The sequence below is a fragment of the Pleurodeles waltl genome, chromosome 7, assembly GCF_031143425.1.
Source record: "Pleurodeles waltl isolate 20211129_DDA chromosome 7, aPleWal1.hap1.20221129, whole genome shotgun sequence".
Lineage (NCBI taxonomy): Eukaryota > Metazoa > Chordata > Amphibia > Caudata > Salamandridae > Pleurodeles > Pleurodeles waltl.
The window spans coordinates 43,723,630-43,739,983 of NC_090446.1; the positions used below are offsets into that span (position 1 = coordinate 43,723,630).

At 44.2% G+C, this 16,354-nt stretch overlaps 1 protein-coding gene across 1 annotated transcript in view; it reads left to right on the top strand.

Moving 5' to 3' along the window:
* Positions 1-16,354, top strand: part of LOC138247158 (putative DBH-like monooxygenase protein 2) — a 167,578-nt gene that overhangs the window by 97,078 nt on the left and 54,146 nt on the right. The window contains exons 10-11 of the mRNA XM_069201898.1: positions 1,490-1,549; positions 6,115-6,245. Of these exons, the coding sequence (XP_069057999.1) occupies positions 1,490-1,549; positions 6,115-6,245 (191 nt within the window). The remainder of the gene's footprint in view (positions 1-1,489; positions 1,550-6,114; positions 6,246-16,354) is intronic.

Here is a 16,354-nt window from a genome sequence, read left to right on the forward strand (position 1 = left end):
TTTTTTAGGCAAAACTGCGCAAAAGCAAGGGACCAGTGTCCCCTGGGCATGGCCATTGCACCCTATGCCATGCAGGGGCCCCCAAGTTGGGCCCCCAATAGCACTTTAATTTAAAAAATAAAATACTTACCTATACTGATCCTACGTACCTGGGATGGGGTCCCCCATCCTCTGGTGTCCCTCTGGTGTGGGTGAGGGTGTTCCTGGGGCTTGCAGAGGGCACCTGTGGACCCATTCCATGGTATTCAATCATGGAAATGGGTACAAGGGTCCCTTAACGCCTGGTTTGACCCAGACATTGATGTGCAAAGCAAGCTTTGCACCATTATTTAGCCCCTTATGGGGATAGCACCATTTTTTTGGTGTGAACGCCTACCTTGCATCTCATTTACGCAAGGTAGGTTCACACATCTAAAAAATGGTGCAAACTCCAATATTTTGACGTTAGACATGTCTACAGTAGTGTCAAAATATAAATATGGAGTTAGTTTTGTGCTGAATTTGCATTAAAAAAAAGGATGCAAATTCGGCACAAATGGAGTATAAATATGCCCCTATGTGTGCTCTAGGCTATCCGAAGACTATTCCAAAGTACGGAGTATGGGCTCTTTAACCATACCAAATAATCCATGAACCCTCCTCAACTTGAATAATACCTATAGCATGGGAGCAAAACGAGATCCTGCACAACGTAACATCTACTCTCTCTCAACACTTGACACTGTGTCAACAAGCAAATACAGAAAGTGTATGGTATCCCAGATCTCAGGGGACTTGCTCACTGTTGCCCACCTTGGAAGCAGCGCACTATGTTAGCCCCATTGTGGAAATTTGATGGGGGCATGGAGGATCCCAATTCCCCTACCAAAAGCAGTCCAGGATGGCCACTGGGTAAACACTGTCAGTGCAGCTGGAGTCATCACTGCAGTGCTTGAATGCTATCGCCACAATGGGGGCATTTGTTGGTAAGATGACACACACATAGGAGCAGGTCATCAGGTGAAATGCAGCTCGGTCTAACTGGCAAGGTTCTTAAGACAGAACATTTTTATTTTGCAATGTGGCCTGTGTTCATTGTCTGCACTAGGTGCATCTCGTGCAGGAGCACAGCACTGTGAACCTGAGCGGTGTGCCCCAACTGTAATCAGAGAAAAGCTCTAGGCTGGCACCCACGTGTTTCTGGATTGTTCTGGATCTTCTTGACTCTGTATTGTAACGATCATGTGCAGACAGGGGCTCATTAAACCATACATACATCTCCTCCCAGCCGCCCCCAACTTTCAGTTGTACAAAATCCTGAATGATGTCCTACCATTTCCACGTGATCAGCACTCAGTCCCTTTATTTTGCTATGTGGACTTCCATTCTGCAGGCAGATTAGTAACACGTTATAAATACCAACACAAAGAACACATGTGCACACTGACCGCTCCAAAAGGTAGGGCTGGTTTGGGCAATAATAAACAAAATCCTTTGTGTTCGATTACAGGGAGATGAGTTGCAGACGGTGTGCACCTACAACACATCAGGACGCACCACCGTAACAATGGTAAGTTCCTTTTCAAAATGCCGCAATGATGAAAGCTTATCAAATTATATGCAAGGAACTCTACAAAGTGTGACCCTGCCTCAAAAACTCTAGTTGCCCCTCTTGTTCTGCAGGCACTTAACAGAAACAGAGTAAAGGAAGCGAACCTCAGTGACTTAGGTCACAGGCATTGTGGAACTGAAACATGCAGCGTCCCTCAAGCTCTGATGGGTACCAAAAATATTCCCAAATCATGCACACCTCGTTGGCAAAAACCCACTGTAGCACCTTTCGCTCCACCCATGAAATAAGAAATCTTGATTTGTTTGATTATGAGCCAAGCCACCCATGTTCTTTTCGAAATATATATTTTTTATTTTCACTCTTTTTTTTATTGTTTCTCAGCTCTTTTAGAGAGACATGGCAAGAAGGTGCCCCCCCTAACCACTTTCATTTTGATTAATCTTTCTCACTTAGCTAAATCTGCTAATACTGAAGGCTCATATCTCAAGCATCTTGGGGTGAGCATTCTATGACTAGCATCACCTGGCAAGTAATATACATGATGTATCAGAGCAAAGTAGGTATTGTTTACATTGCCCTGTAATGTATAAGCTGCTGAAGTACTAAGGATATTGACATATCATTAGAATGAGAATGGATTAATCCTGGTAAACATCCCTTCAGCATATAAAAAAGAAACGATACTTTCTTTTTTGTTCCAGTCCACAACTCTATTTCCTTTTCCCACTTCCTTATAGGTCTGTGCTTCTAGTTGAAGCAGCCATGTCAGTCAGTGCTTTAAGCATGAAATATTCATGTTTTCACATTAGCCTTTCCTATTCCCATCTATGGTGCTCGCTAAAGAAGGACCTTGCTTGGAACATATTACAAGGAACTTCAGTATAAGTATTAATGTAATTCAGTAAAAATCAAACTCCATGAATGCTATTTTCAAGGTCACTGCATTGTGAGCGGCAGTAAAAGGCAATACCTTTAGCACAATGTTTTTTTTTTTATTGGGGTGAATACTATTAGATGGCACAGTTATTTGTGAAAGCAACATGACTGCAGAATTTTTTATATTGAAAATTTGCTGGTTGGATCAAGGAAGACTTTTGTAACACAGGACACAAAAAAACTTAAGGAAATGACATCAAGGGCTTGCATTCTTTTATTTACCTTGTGCTGTAATAAATGACATCGCTATGCAGCTAGGTACCTCTGTTCCTGGGAAGGTGGGAAATAATGTAGTTCTTTTATGTTGTATGTCAGACCTGACACCCTTGGCGTGGTATCAATCTTAATAAAAATACAAAAATTATCCTTAGCATTATATAGGTTAAAGTATCCTCTACTTTACAGTATAAGGATTTTGCAAGTCAACTCAGAGATCCATAAGCTTATAAAGGCACTCGGCCTGTGGCCTCTTGGCTCTATATGTCATTGATCTTATGGTTCACTTGCATTATCCCTCTAATGTACAGTGGGGGGTACTTTATCCCATATATACGTGACGTATTCTCCTGCACATCTACTGTCTCTGAGTACTTTAAAGTTACCACAAAATTGAATTCACCGCTTTGGAAAATACGAATAAATAAATTAACACATGCACAAACAAATGTATGCTCAGGGTTGTCCCGCAGATTCACAACGGGTTACTGACAGTGGAGACATCTGCCTCCTTAGACACCTTGATCAACTGAAGTTTCCTACACTATGACCATCAGGTTCTACGTTTGACTCGTTGCCCACATGTTCATCAGCATCTCCTGTCCCAAACAGGAACTATCAATTCATTTACATGTACTAACCCATTCCCATTGGGCTACGAAGGAGCATCGTTTAACTTCAAGAAATGTAAAGCATGGGGCAGAGGGGTGGTTTATCAATGCAGGCAGCAGACAATGCCACGCGCCAGGAAACCCCGGGTACAACAGGATAATGATCAGAACAGACAGGGCAAGGCATTCCTAATGTGTACAAACAGGGAAAGGAACAAGTAAGTGGACAAACAGACTGGGGTACTGCTAGGGTTGTACCAGGTCAGACTAGCAACCTCCTAGAGCAGTATGGAAACAGCATCCCTGTACAAATGGCTCTGTCCCCCGTAGAAGGGGTGCCGGAGTAGTAATGATGTATCTAGAAACTAGGGCACGAAGGAGGATTGTGCATAAGTGTGAGAGATCACCCCCAAATCAATGCGAGCAGTGTGAAGGACCGAATCCTGCCCACTGCAGACCTCTGCAGAATGTTGCTGAGTTTTTCTGTAACACCGTGGGGTCCACGAGCTCCACCCACCCCTAAGTGCAATAGAAGGCAGAGATGGAGATGAACTGAAACTTACAGAGAAACAGTGCAGTGTAAGAGGTTACGTGGAAAAACTGGTAAGAAGTGGGAAAAGAATGACAGAGCAACACAGGAAAAATGAGGCAAAGAGCAGCAAAGGTGGGGTCAGACCTGCAATGAGGTTGAACTGGTGAAAGAATGGAAGATGAGATTGCATTACAGAAGGATAAATGGAAGTGAAAAATTGTGGATTTGAGGTAAAGGTAAGCAAGGCTTTGGGAGAGATGGCACCAAGGAATGGGAGAAATGACACGTTAGAAAGTCTATTGATGCTTTGGCAATGTAGTTTGCAATAGCTCAAAAATAATAGTGCTTAGCGATATCTGTGAGTGTCTTATAGCGCTATGTCCAGCATTGCTGCAGATTGCTCCATTGAGCACACACAAGTATGTATTTCAAATAAGCCTAGGATATTAAGGCTAGCTGCACCTATGTATGTCTGTGTCATCTCTCTGGCTGTAAGCCATCTAAATGTGGCCCTCTGTCATTCTTTTAAACCACACTAAGTGCAGGTTGCGGCCCTCTGGCAAAATGGAATGTCAGAGTGCCACAACATGCACTTCCTGTATGTGTCGTGAAGGGGTGATGGGCAGCGTAGAATCATGACTTTATCTGTAACGGAGGTATAAACTGCTGTCTGAAAGTGAAATTTATAGCAGTCGGGAGCCATGACACATTGTGAAACCACAAGAATAATATTACGCCGAGCAAAAGCCCTTTCACATTGAACACCCCTTTCCTAATTGAACTGCACCCCTTTGATCCCTGTGGGTTGTTTGGTCAGTTTGATAACCCCAATATTAGCAGTTTCCTAGAATATCAGAGTACCCTGAGATATTCAAGCAACACATATATTTCAAAGAACTCCTCCACTGTATGGCAACACTGTTCACGCATAATCGTGTCTGGCAGAAAATAAAATAACACCACCAGGTTAGCTGCTATTCTGCTATGATGTCTGAAGTTTGTATTGGGTTTTGCATTCTGACAAATACATTTAATGAGTTAATACGTAATTTGATGATTCCCAGAAATACTGCTTCTGGATACTGTGACAGTCCCCGAAGTACTAGGAGTTCCCTTCAGATTGATCTGTAAAACCCAGGGAGCACTAATTTGTTTGGAAAATTGGATTTTAAAGAGCAACATTTGTCCCATTTCTTTCCAAATTGTCTTAGTAGTGCCCCCCTATAACGAGCCTGGTTTGCAACTTTCTGCAGAATGGGGGTGGCCTTTATGCCATAACTAACTCAAATGCACTTGGAATCACAATAAACATAACATATAACAACATACCTTTGGGGTACCTTGCTGCTCTATAACTGATGCTAATTGTTAATCAACTCAGTGGCGCCTCTTAGCACAGCAAATTTAGAAAGCTACAGAAACCAAGGTACTGAGGGATAAATTGATTTGCCAGGATAACAGTATGTGTTGAAAGCAGAGCTAGGATATGAACCCAGGTATCTTGAACTATTAGCTGCTTAGCCACATCTCATCCAAAACAGACCATGTTTCTTTAGTAGATGTGCATGGATGATACCTCACCAGGTGTATTGTTCTACAACAAGCAAAACACACATTGAAAAACCAGAAGGAGGAAAACCCTGTTTGTAATCACAAGGTGAAAGTGGAGGTGATTACCTTGTCCCGTCTTATTGAATGGACTCCATGGGCATCCCCACGTCTTTCACAGACACCTGCTAAAGAACCTATTCTTAGGAGCTCTGTTCTTTTAAGTTCCTGAATACAGAGGATCACACAATGTCAGCACCTGAGCCCTTGCTTGTAAATCAAGAACACTGAATCCAGTTTTGAAAAGCATAGGTTGCTTCAGTGATATTTATGCACCAATTCCAGTTGATACAGAGTAGGATTTGTAGATCCATCAGTAGACCTACAGGGACTCCTGCAGATATGGATTAGCTAGTTTAATTCAGAGACAGCTATAAGTGCCCTCTCATACAAAGTTATAACTATAGAACTTTGCTATTTGGTGTCCTTTGGTCTTCTGAAGCAGAAAGGACAGTTTTAGGTCTTTCCGAGCCCATTTTGGCACTGTTGTTCTGCAGAAACGCATTAAAAAAGAAACAATGTTGTAGGGACAGACCTGCAATTCTCATGCCTGTATGTTATCACTTTTTGTCACACTGAAGAGTTATGCCGGCCATGTGATAATGCACTGTAACAGCTACACATGACTAATTTGTTTCAACATGTTCTGTCTGCTTCAGGGTGGTGTCGCCACAACTGATGAGATGTGTCTTGGATTCCTTCTGTACTATCCCAGGAATAGCATCTCTCACTGCTTGAGCATCCCAAATTACACCACTGTCTCATCATTGTTTGGCCAAGATATACTCAGGTATGTGCATGTGGTCATCTTGAATCTGATGTAAATAACCAAATGAGTTACTGTAACAGATTCCTAACCTTTAAGCCATGCTGCTTGCAATTGGAGGTGATTTACCAACTTAGAGACATGCTGTTCTGTAGTCCACATTTTAAACAAACTCTGGCAAAGCCAATAGGACCTTCTTGAACGTTGAGACATATTCAAAAACAGGCAGGCACAAATGCTGCTCATACACATTTGCACATTAAAGAGATACCTATTGTTTTTGCCAAAAACTACTCAATAATAACACTTTTTTAGGACCAGGACCACAATTCCACAGACAATTTGTTTTTGCTTGGCACATACAGAAGATAAGTAAGCAAAGTGGACCTCTAAATGTTTATCTGGTAAATACATAGCAAGCACAAGACTATGGGCCTCCTTATGAGTCTGGTAATCATGCCGTGGAACTGCCAATCTTATGGGGAGGAAGCCACCACCATGGCGGTGGCATCCTCCCTAAGTGTATGACCGGCAGGAATACTGTAATACGTGTTCCCGCCTTTCAGTCCGGCAGGAACAGTGCTACAAAATTGGACTCGGCCCCTATACTGTAGCACAGAGGGGGCCGACTAGCACCCTCAGAGTGTACAATGTCTGTAAAGCAGACTGTGCACATGCCAAGGGTACTGGGCAGGAGGCCCTGGGCAGTGATTGGCCCTACTGTGGCCCCCTTCACTGGCTTTCCAGCCATGAAGAGGCTGGCAGGAAGTGGGGTTGTAATCAGTCAGGCGGCCCTGAGTTCAGCGCCGCCCTGGCTGAGTACAACCCGAACTTCCATCCCCACATCACAAACAATGTTACTGGCAGGGATGGCGGTTTTTAGGCAGGTCCACCCGCCAAGGTTGTAATTTGGCGGTCGAACCATCTGGAGTGCAGAGGTCCGACCTCCAATGTGAGGCTCACGGTCCTAGATCTTTCCCAGCAGCGAAAAAGTGTACCTCCTTTCCAAATACTTACATCAAAATGATTGTCTTTTGTACTTACGAGCACTGCTCATAAACACAATCAGGGCCATGCATGTCCTTCCTTTCACCATTCTTCTTTGTTGAGTCTGAACAAATAAGCACTATAATCCTTGCAAGAAGTCCAACTGCACATAATAATGGTAACAAGTTATCAGAAAAAAACAGAAGTTCCCTAAAAATATGCAAGACATACTGGACACTATCTGGAAGTGATACTATTGATGTTTTATGTCAAAATGGCTTTACTGAGCAGTCTCTTACCTAAGTGTAAGTCAAAGTGAAAAATACATTCCTCTGACGCTTATCCAAAAATTCACAGTTTGTTAGTTTCAGAATGTTGGGATGTATAGAATTATTTGGACTCGCAACCAGGTCTGAGTCCCATAGGCCTTGCAGGCCCAGGGCCTAGCCATTCATGAGGGCCAACGTTTAGAACAGAAAATGTAATCCTGAAAAACAATCAGGACCCAGATGTTACTGCAGAAGTAGGCAATTTGTATGGGCCCCTTCAAGCTGAAGTAAAAGTCTCAGGAGAGAGCATGAGACCCATCCAAGGTGAGGCCTTCTAATGCAGGGTCCCCTCCCTCCTAGCGTAGGTCCAGGAGCATATCTGCATGGAGAATGGAGTCTGGGGCTCTTCAGCAGTAGCAGCATAGATGGTTTCACCCTCTCTGCTGCTGAATTCCCACACCCACCACACCTGCAAGTCCCCTTAGGAGGGCAAAAATTTTGCAAAAGATTACATTTATTAGCAGTACAGAAGCTATTGAAAATTTGTTCAAAATGTAACTCACTAAATTCGTTTCAGTGTCAGAAGCGTAAAGCAATCTGTCACACTCATTCGATTATTTAATCCGTGATGTTATAAGTAGTGTCCCCAATTATGTCATTTGAGCCGTCATTAGTGATGTCATCAATGATGTCATTGAAAATTTCATGGGTGATGTAATATGTAAGGTCAAATGCAGTGCATGGCAGGGGCTTTTAAAAACATACCTAAATGTACATAGTAGGCACTTCGCTATTGTGACAAAATACAGTTTATACATGGTTTGGTTGTGCAAGTGCACTGAGATATATACTCACTCCCCTCTGTTGAGTCCAGTCAGGCTTGTTTGCAAAACCTTAGCTCAGTCCTGGGTAGCTGTGGCTTCAAGCAGTCAGGCTTTAACAAAGCAACTAATGGCAAGCATGTTGAAGTATCAAAACAATTTAAAAAGAAAGAAATGAATAAGAAAGAAATGACATGTGCCTCAAACAAAATCTAACACCAATTTATAAAAATATATCTTATTTTTATGATTTGTTTTAGACAACAAAACAAACAAGTCAGTCAAAGCGGTCCCCTGTCCAGTTCTTAGCTCTATGACAAACCACATAGACATCACTGGAGTGGTCCTGCTCCAAGGGATACAGGATACTGAAGATTCTGAGGCTGCTCATATGGTCAACAAGGGTCGCTCTGAGGCCACCCCTCAATCTATGGACATTGTGGTACCACTTTGACCAAAAAAATGATGTTCCTATAAGTCCGGGTGAAGTCCAGCTAAACACCAGTTGCCATTGGTCTTGGGTCACAGCAAAACCGTCAGCTCCCTTTGACTACAGCTAGTGTCCTTCAAGGGCCAGCAAACTGCATGTTGACGACTTTCTGGGATCAGCAAATTAGGTTGCAACTTCTGTTGTTCAGAGTTTGGCCTCCCAGGCTGCAATTCAGCAGCAATCAGTGAACAAGTAATTGTGCCTACTAACTTTACAAAGGTGGCTTCTTCAGCTTTTGTGGACCTGGAGCTATAACACAAAGTCAGCCAACTGAGTCTTAGGCCTAGATTTAAGAAAAGTGGTGCTTCACATCATGAAGTGCCACTTTTCTTACACTCCCCTGCACCCTGCTAACGTCATCATGTGGGAGCTGTATTTAAAATTCTGTGTTCCATGGCGGTATTAGGAACAATAGCCTCAACATTTCTGATGATATTGTGGCGCTTTGCTCCACTATCACCAAAAATGATGATGCTAGTGGAGCAAAGTGCAAGGCGGCAAATTGATTCCAAAGGGTGCATCCTTTTAATGCCTGCTTTCAGCAGCTGTTAAACATTATGCAAAAAATAGTTCTATGAAATCGTGTAGATTTAATTGCGCCATTTTTGTGGGCCTCCTTGCACCGGTACACCGTCTTTGCATACATTATGCATGCATGCATTGCACCAATTTGTCAATATGGTGCGGAGATTTTGCATGCCAAATGCCACATGAGTGTCACACAAATGATGCTAATGTGGCGCTAGGCCTTCTTAAATTTGGGCCTTAGTGTTCACCCCTTGTTTCTGGGGCTCAGGATACCTTTTTCAATGGCAGGGTACTGCAGGAACAGTCATCTTTTTGCTGGCTCAGGAGCAGCGGACGCAATCTTTTTTTGGCAGGTCCAGAGAACAGCTGGGTAGTCCTTCTTTTTCTCTCTTCAGTACAAACATGATCTGAAGTCATGGGTGTCAGAGGGTGCCACTTTTATGGCCATTGCTTGCCATCAGGGGATGCAGTGACTACATGCTAATGGGCTACAAGGTCCCCTTCCGACTAATGACAACTTCCTGCAATGTGTGGCATCAACTATCTCAGGATGAAATATACTTCCCACTCCCAAGATAGCAGAACCCTTCTCACAGTGTGTGGAGCTTGGTAGTCTACCTTATTGATATTGCTAGCTGAGGGCTACATACCTATGCGAAAAACAGCTTGACAACTGTTTTTCCCTCTTTGTTCATGATGCCAAACTATCTACCAGAACAAAAGAGAAGCCCCTCTTGCGTGTGTCCACTATTTGCCCTACTAACACAACTTCCCCTTTGAAGCTCCCTATTTCAGCTCTCACCTTGAGAGCCTTCATACCAAGAAAAACTAATACCTCTTCCAATGGCAGGTCTCCAAATGTCCTTATCTGGGAGTTGTTCATACCTCTCCCTAGGAGGGAAGAAGGAAGTCTTGTGGCCAGCATCTGTGAATGGTCGTTTTAAACTTGGAAAACAGAGTGGCAACTGTCTAAAGTTGCATTTTACTCAAAACTTACATTAACATTGGGCTTTGGGTTTAATATAAAAAAAAATCTGATACCTTAAAGTACCAACTTTAGTAGTCCCATTCAGAAGATAGCTCAGCTGAGTTGTCAGCATGTAACCCTGTACTCTCCAATGGGGCTCCTAGCCTTTCCACAGTAAAACTGTTTTTTTTTTTTTACTGTTATGTACAGCACCCTGTCTCAGGGATCAATAAGCCTGCCTTAGGAGACATATTTATTAAAAAGGGAGGTCTGGGCTCTGTCATTAGGTGGCATTACAAGGCCTAGTTAGCAGTGTAATACTCTGAGTTAGCAGCAGCAGGTTGGGAGGCATATTTTACTTTGCCACACTCAAGGTGGCACAATAAGTGCTACAGCCCATGAGAGGCACTTAAACTTACAGGCTTTAGGTACCCCAGGTACCAACTTCTAGGGATTTATAAGTAAGTTATCTTATGCCAATTGGGCATTAGTCAATCATACATACTCTTTTGAGAGTCAGAACACTGGCAATAGGGCTGGTTAGCTGCCCTCAGTACTCACTCAGAGTCAAAGAAACAGCAGCATCAGTCTAAAACATTAAAGGCATTTCGTTAGAGCTACATAATGGTTCTTAAGTATATGGAGAGAGTGAGCTCATCATGAAGAGCTGCACATGGAGCACAGACTCTCTGTACTAGTGACTTGCTTAACTAATTGGGCTTTGGTGTCTGGAGGGAGTGGTCTGTCCATGAAGATCAGTGCAGACAGCACAGGCTGTACGTAGTATGGGCTTGCCCACCTAATTGGGCTTGGTTCCCTGAAGCAAATTGGCCCTATGCATAGTCTTTGACTGAGAGCAATTTGTGTATGCTAGGGTCTTCCCACCTAATGGGACTTTTATCGCTTGAGGGAGTAAGTTCTATGCATAGTCTGGGCACTGAATGCAATCTGTGCATAGTACAGGCTTCCCCACCTGATAGGGCTTGGGTCTCTGGAAGGAGCGGGCTCCATGCACAGTCTGCATACTGCACCCTGAGTGTGCATAGTATAGGCTAGCCCACCTAATGTGGATTTTGTGTCTGCCAGGACTGGGCTCTACGTACTTTAGGAAAGTAAACCAAAATGTAAATTCTAACCTGTCTGTGTTCCATTGTAAAGCAGCATCTCGTTGGGGGATGGTGGACATTATTTAAGAAGGGATAAAATAACCTCTTTTAATGCTAGGTGTTAACAAAGCATCTAGAAAAAATCAGTAAATGTCCCATCGTTCACGCTCCAGTTTCCCCTGCCTCATTAAGAAGCTGAAGAACCATGTTTCTAATGGCAGAGCCACCACTATCTATATCCTCATGGTGGACTCCCTCTGGCATTCCATTGGCAACATTGCAATTAAAGTAGCAGTCCATTTATTGTGAACTGAATGTCCCCACAGTAATATGTGGTAAACAACTGCAGAAGTAGAAAACGTAAAGACCATTGATGCAGAAAAAAGGCTAGAATATGATAAAAAGTAAATTCTTCTTTAATTTCAACAGCATAGAATTACAGTAAACATGAATGACAAACCACTATTAACCCCTTCGCTGCCAGGCCTTTTCCCCCTCCTGTGCCGAGCCTTTTTTTGGCTATTTGGAGCAGTTCGCGCTTAGGCCCTCATAACTTTTTGTTCACGTAAGCTACCCACGCCAAATTTGCGTCCTTTTTTTCCAACATCCTAGGGATTCTAGAGGTACCCACACTTTGTGGGTTCCCCAGAAGGAGGCCAAGAAATTAGCCAAAAAACAGTGAAGATTTCTTTTTTTTAAAAAAAATTGGAAAAATGGGCTGCAGAAGAAGGCTTGTGGTTTTTTCCCTGAAAAGGGCATCAACAAAGGGTTTGCGGTGATAAAATCACCAGCTTCCCAGCTTTCAGGAACAGGCAGACTTGAATCAGAAAACCCCAATTTTCAACCCAATTTTGGCATTTTACTGGGACATACCCCATTTTTACGATTTTTTGTGCTTTCAGCCTCCTTCCAGTCAGTGACAGAAATGGGCATGAAACCAACGCTGGATCCCATAAACCGCAACATTTCTGAAAAGTAGACAAAATTCTGAATTCAGCAAGGGGTAATTTGTGTAGATCCTACAAGGGTTTCCTACAGAAAATAACAACTGAAAAAGAAAAATATTGAAATTGAGGTGAAAAAAACATCAATTTTTCTCTAAGTTTTACTCTGTAACTTTTTCCTGCAATGTCAGATTTTCGAAAGCAATATACCGTTACGTCTGCTGGACTCTTCTGGTTGCGGGGATATATAGGGCTTGTAGGTTCATCAAGAACTCTAGGTACCCAGAGCCAATAAATGACCTGCACCCTGCAGTGGGTTTTCATTCTATGCCGGGTATACAGCAATTCATTTGCTGAAATATAAAGAGTAAAAAATAGCTATCAAGAAAACCTTTGTATTTCCAAAATGGGCACAAGATAAGGTGTTGAGAAGCAGTGGTTATTTGCACATCCCTGAATTCCGGGGTGCCCATACTAGCATGTGAATTACAGAGCATTTCTCAAATAGACGTCTTTTTTACACACTGTCTTACATTTGGAAGGGAAAAATGTAGAGAAAGACAAGGGGCAATAACACTTGTTTTGCTATTCTATGTTCCCCCAAGTCTCCCGATAAAAATGATACCTCACTTGTGTGGGTAGGCCTAGCGCCCGCGACAGGAAACGCCCCAAAGCGCAACGTGGACACATCACAGAAAACAGACCTGTTTTTAGCAAAGTGCCTACCTGTAGATTTTGGCCTCTAGCTCAGCCGCCACCTAAGGAAACCTACCAAACCTGTGCATTTCTGAACACTAGAGACCTAGGGGAACCCAAGATGGGGTGATTTGTGTGGCTCGGACTAGGTTCTGTTACCCAGAATCCTTTGCAAACCTCAAAATTTGGCTAAAAAAACACATGTTCCTCACATTTCTGTGGCAGAAAGTGCTGGAATCTGGGAGGAGCCACGAATTTCCTTGCACCCAGCGTTCCCCCAAGTCTCCCGATAAAAATGATACCTCACTTGCGTGGGTAGGCCTAGCGCCCGCGACAGGAAACGCCCCAAAGCGCAACGTGGACACCACCAAAATTTTGGAAGAAAACAGAGGTGTTTTTTGCGAAGTGACTACCTGTAGATTTTGGCCTCTAGCTCAGCCGGCACCTAGGGAAACCTACCAAACCTGTACATTTCTGAAAACTAGAGACCTAGGGGAATCCAAGGAGGGGTGACTGGCGGGGCTCGGACCAGGTTCTGTTACCCAGAATCCTTTGTAAAGCTAAAAAATTGGCTAAAAAAAACACATGTTCCTCACATTTCTGTGGCAGAAAGTGCTGGAATCTGGGAGGAGCCACAAATTTCCTTGCACCCAGCGTTCCCCCAAGTCTCCCGATAAAAATGATACCTCACTTGCGTGGGTAGGCCTAGCGCTCGCGACAGGAAACGCCCCAAAGCGCAACGTGGACACCACCAAAATTTTGGAAGAAAACAGAGGTGTTTTTTGCGAAGTGACTACCTGTAGATTTTGGCCTCTAGCTCAGCCGGCACCTAGGGAAACCTACCAAACCTGAACATTTCTGAAAACTAGAGACCTAGGGGAATCCAAGGAGGGGTGACTGGCGGGGCTCGGACCAGGTTCTGTTGCCCAGAATCCTTTGCAAAGCTCAAAAATTGGCTAAAAAAAACACATGTTCCTCACATTTCTGTGGCAGAAAGTTCTGGAATCTGGGAGGAGCCACAAATTTCCTTGCACCCAGCGTTCCCCCAAGTCTCCCGATAAAAATGATACCTCACTTGCGTGGGTAGGCCTAGCGCCCGCGACAGGAAACGCCCCAAAGCGCAACGTGGACACCACCAACATTTTGGAAGAAAACAGAGGTGTTTTTTGCGAAGTGACTACCTGTAGATTTTGGCCTCTAGCTCAGCCGGCACCTAGGGAAACCTACCAAACCTGTACATTTCTGAAAACTAGAGACCTAGGGGAATCCAAGGAGGGGTGACTGGCGGGGCTCGGACCAGGTTTTGTTACCCAGAATCCTTTGCAAAGCTCAAAAATTGGCTAAAAAAAACACATGTTCCTCACATTTCTGTGGCAGAAAGTTCTGGAATCTGGGAGGAGCCACAAATTTCCTTGCACCCAGCGTTCCCCCAAGTCTCCCGATAAAAATGATACCTCACTTGCGTGGGTAGGCCTAGCGCCCGCGACAGGAAACGCCCCAAAGCGCAATGTGGACACCACCAAAATTTTGGAAGAAAACAGAGGTGTTTTTTGCGAAGTGACTACCTGTAGATTTTGGCCTCTAGCTCAGCCGGCACCTAGGGAAACCTACCAAACCTGTACATTTCTGAAAACTAGAGACCTAGGGGAATCCAAGGAAGGGTGACTGGTGGGGCTCGGACCAGGTTCTGTTACTCAGAATCCTTTGCAAAGCTCAAAAATTGGCTAAAAAAAACACATGTTCCTCACATTTCTGTGGCAGAAAGTTCTGGACTCTGGGAGGAGCCACAAATTTCCTTCCACCCAGCGTTCCCCCAAGTCTCCCGATAAAAATGATACCTCACTTGCGTGGGTAGGCCTAGCGCCCGCGTCAGGAAACGCCCCAAAGCGCAACGTGGACACCACCAAAATTTTGGAAGAAAACAGAGGTGTTTTTTGCGAAGTGACTACCTGTAGATTTTGGCCTCTAGCTCAGCCGGCACCTAGGGAAACCTACGAAACCTGTACATTTCTGAAAACTAGAGACCTAGGGGAATCTAAGGAGGGGTGACTGGCGGGGCTCGGACCAGGTTCTGTTACCCAGAATCCTTTGCAAAGCTCAAAAATTGGCTAAAAAAAAACACGTTCCTCACATTTCTGTGGCAGAAAGTTCTGGAATCTGGGAGGAGCCACAAATTTCCTTCCACCCAGCGTTCACCCAAGTCTCCCGATAAAAATGATACCTCACTTGCGTGGGTAGGCCTAGCGCCCGCGACAGGAAACGCCCTAAAGCGCAACGTGGACACCACCAAAATTTTGGAAGAAAACAGAGGTGTTTTTTGCGAAGTGACTACCTGTAGATTTTGGCCTCTAGCTCAGCCGGCACCTAGGGAAACCTACCAAACCTGTACATTTCTGAAAACTAGAGACCTAGGGGAATCCAAGGAGAGGTGACTGGCGGGGCTCGGACCAGGTTCTGTTACCCAGAATCCTTTGCAAAGCTCAAAAATTGGCTAAAAAAAACACATGTTCCACACATTTCTGTGGCAGAAAGTACTGGAATCTGGGAGGAGCCACAAATTTCCTTCCACCCAGCGTTCCCCCAAGTCTCCCGATAAAAATTATACCTCACTTGCGTGGGTAGGCCTAGCGCCCGCGACAGGAAACGCCCCAAAGCGCAACGTGGACACCACCAAAATTTTGGAAGAAAACAGAGGTGTTTTTTGCGAAGTGACTACCTGTAGATTTTGGCCTCTAGCTCAGCCGGCACCTAGGGAAACCTACCAAACCTGTACATTTCTGAAAACTAGAGACCTAGGGGAATCCAAGGAGGGGTGACTGGCGGGGCTCGGACCAGGTTCTGTTACCCAGAATCCTTTGCAAAGCTCAAAAATTGGCTAAAAAAAACACATGTTCCTCACATTTCTGTGGCAGAAAGTACTGGAATCTGGGAGGAGCCACAAATTTCCTTCCACCCAGCATTCCCCCACGTCTCCCGATAAAAATTATACCTCACTTGTGTGGGTAGGCCTAGCGCCCGCGACAGGAAACGCCCCAAAGCGCAACATGGACACATCACAGAAAATAGACCTGTTTTTAGCAAAGTGCCTACCTGTAGATTTTGGCCTCTAGCTCAGCCGCCACCTAGGGAAACCTACCAAACCTGTGCATTTCTGAAAACTAGAGACCTAGGGGAATCCAAGATGGGGTGATTTGTGTGGCTCGGACCAGGTTCTGTTACCCAGAATCCTTTGCAAACCTCAAAATTTGGCTAAAAAAACACATGTTCCTCACATTTCTGTGGCAGAAAGTTCTGGAATCTGAGAGGGGCCACAAATTTCCTTCCA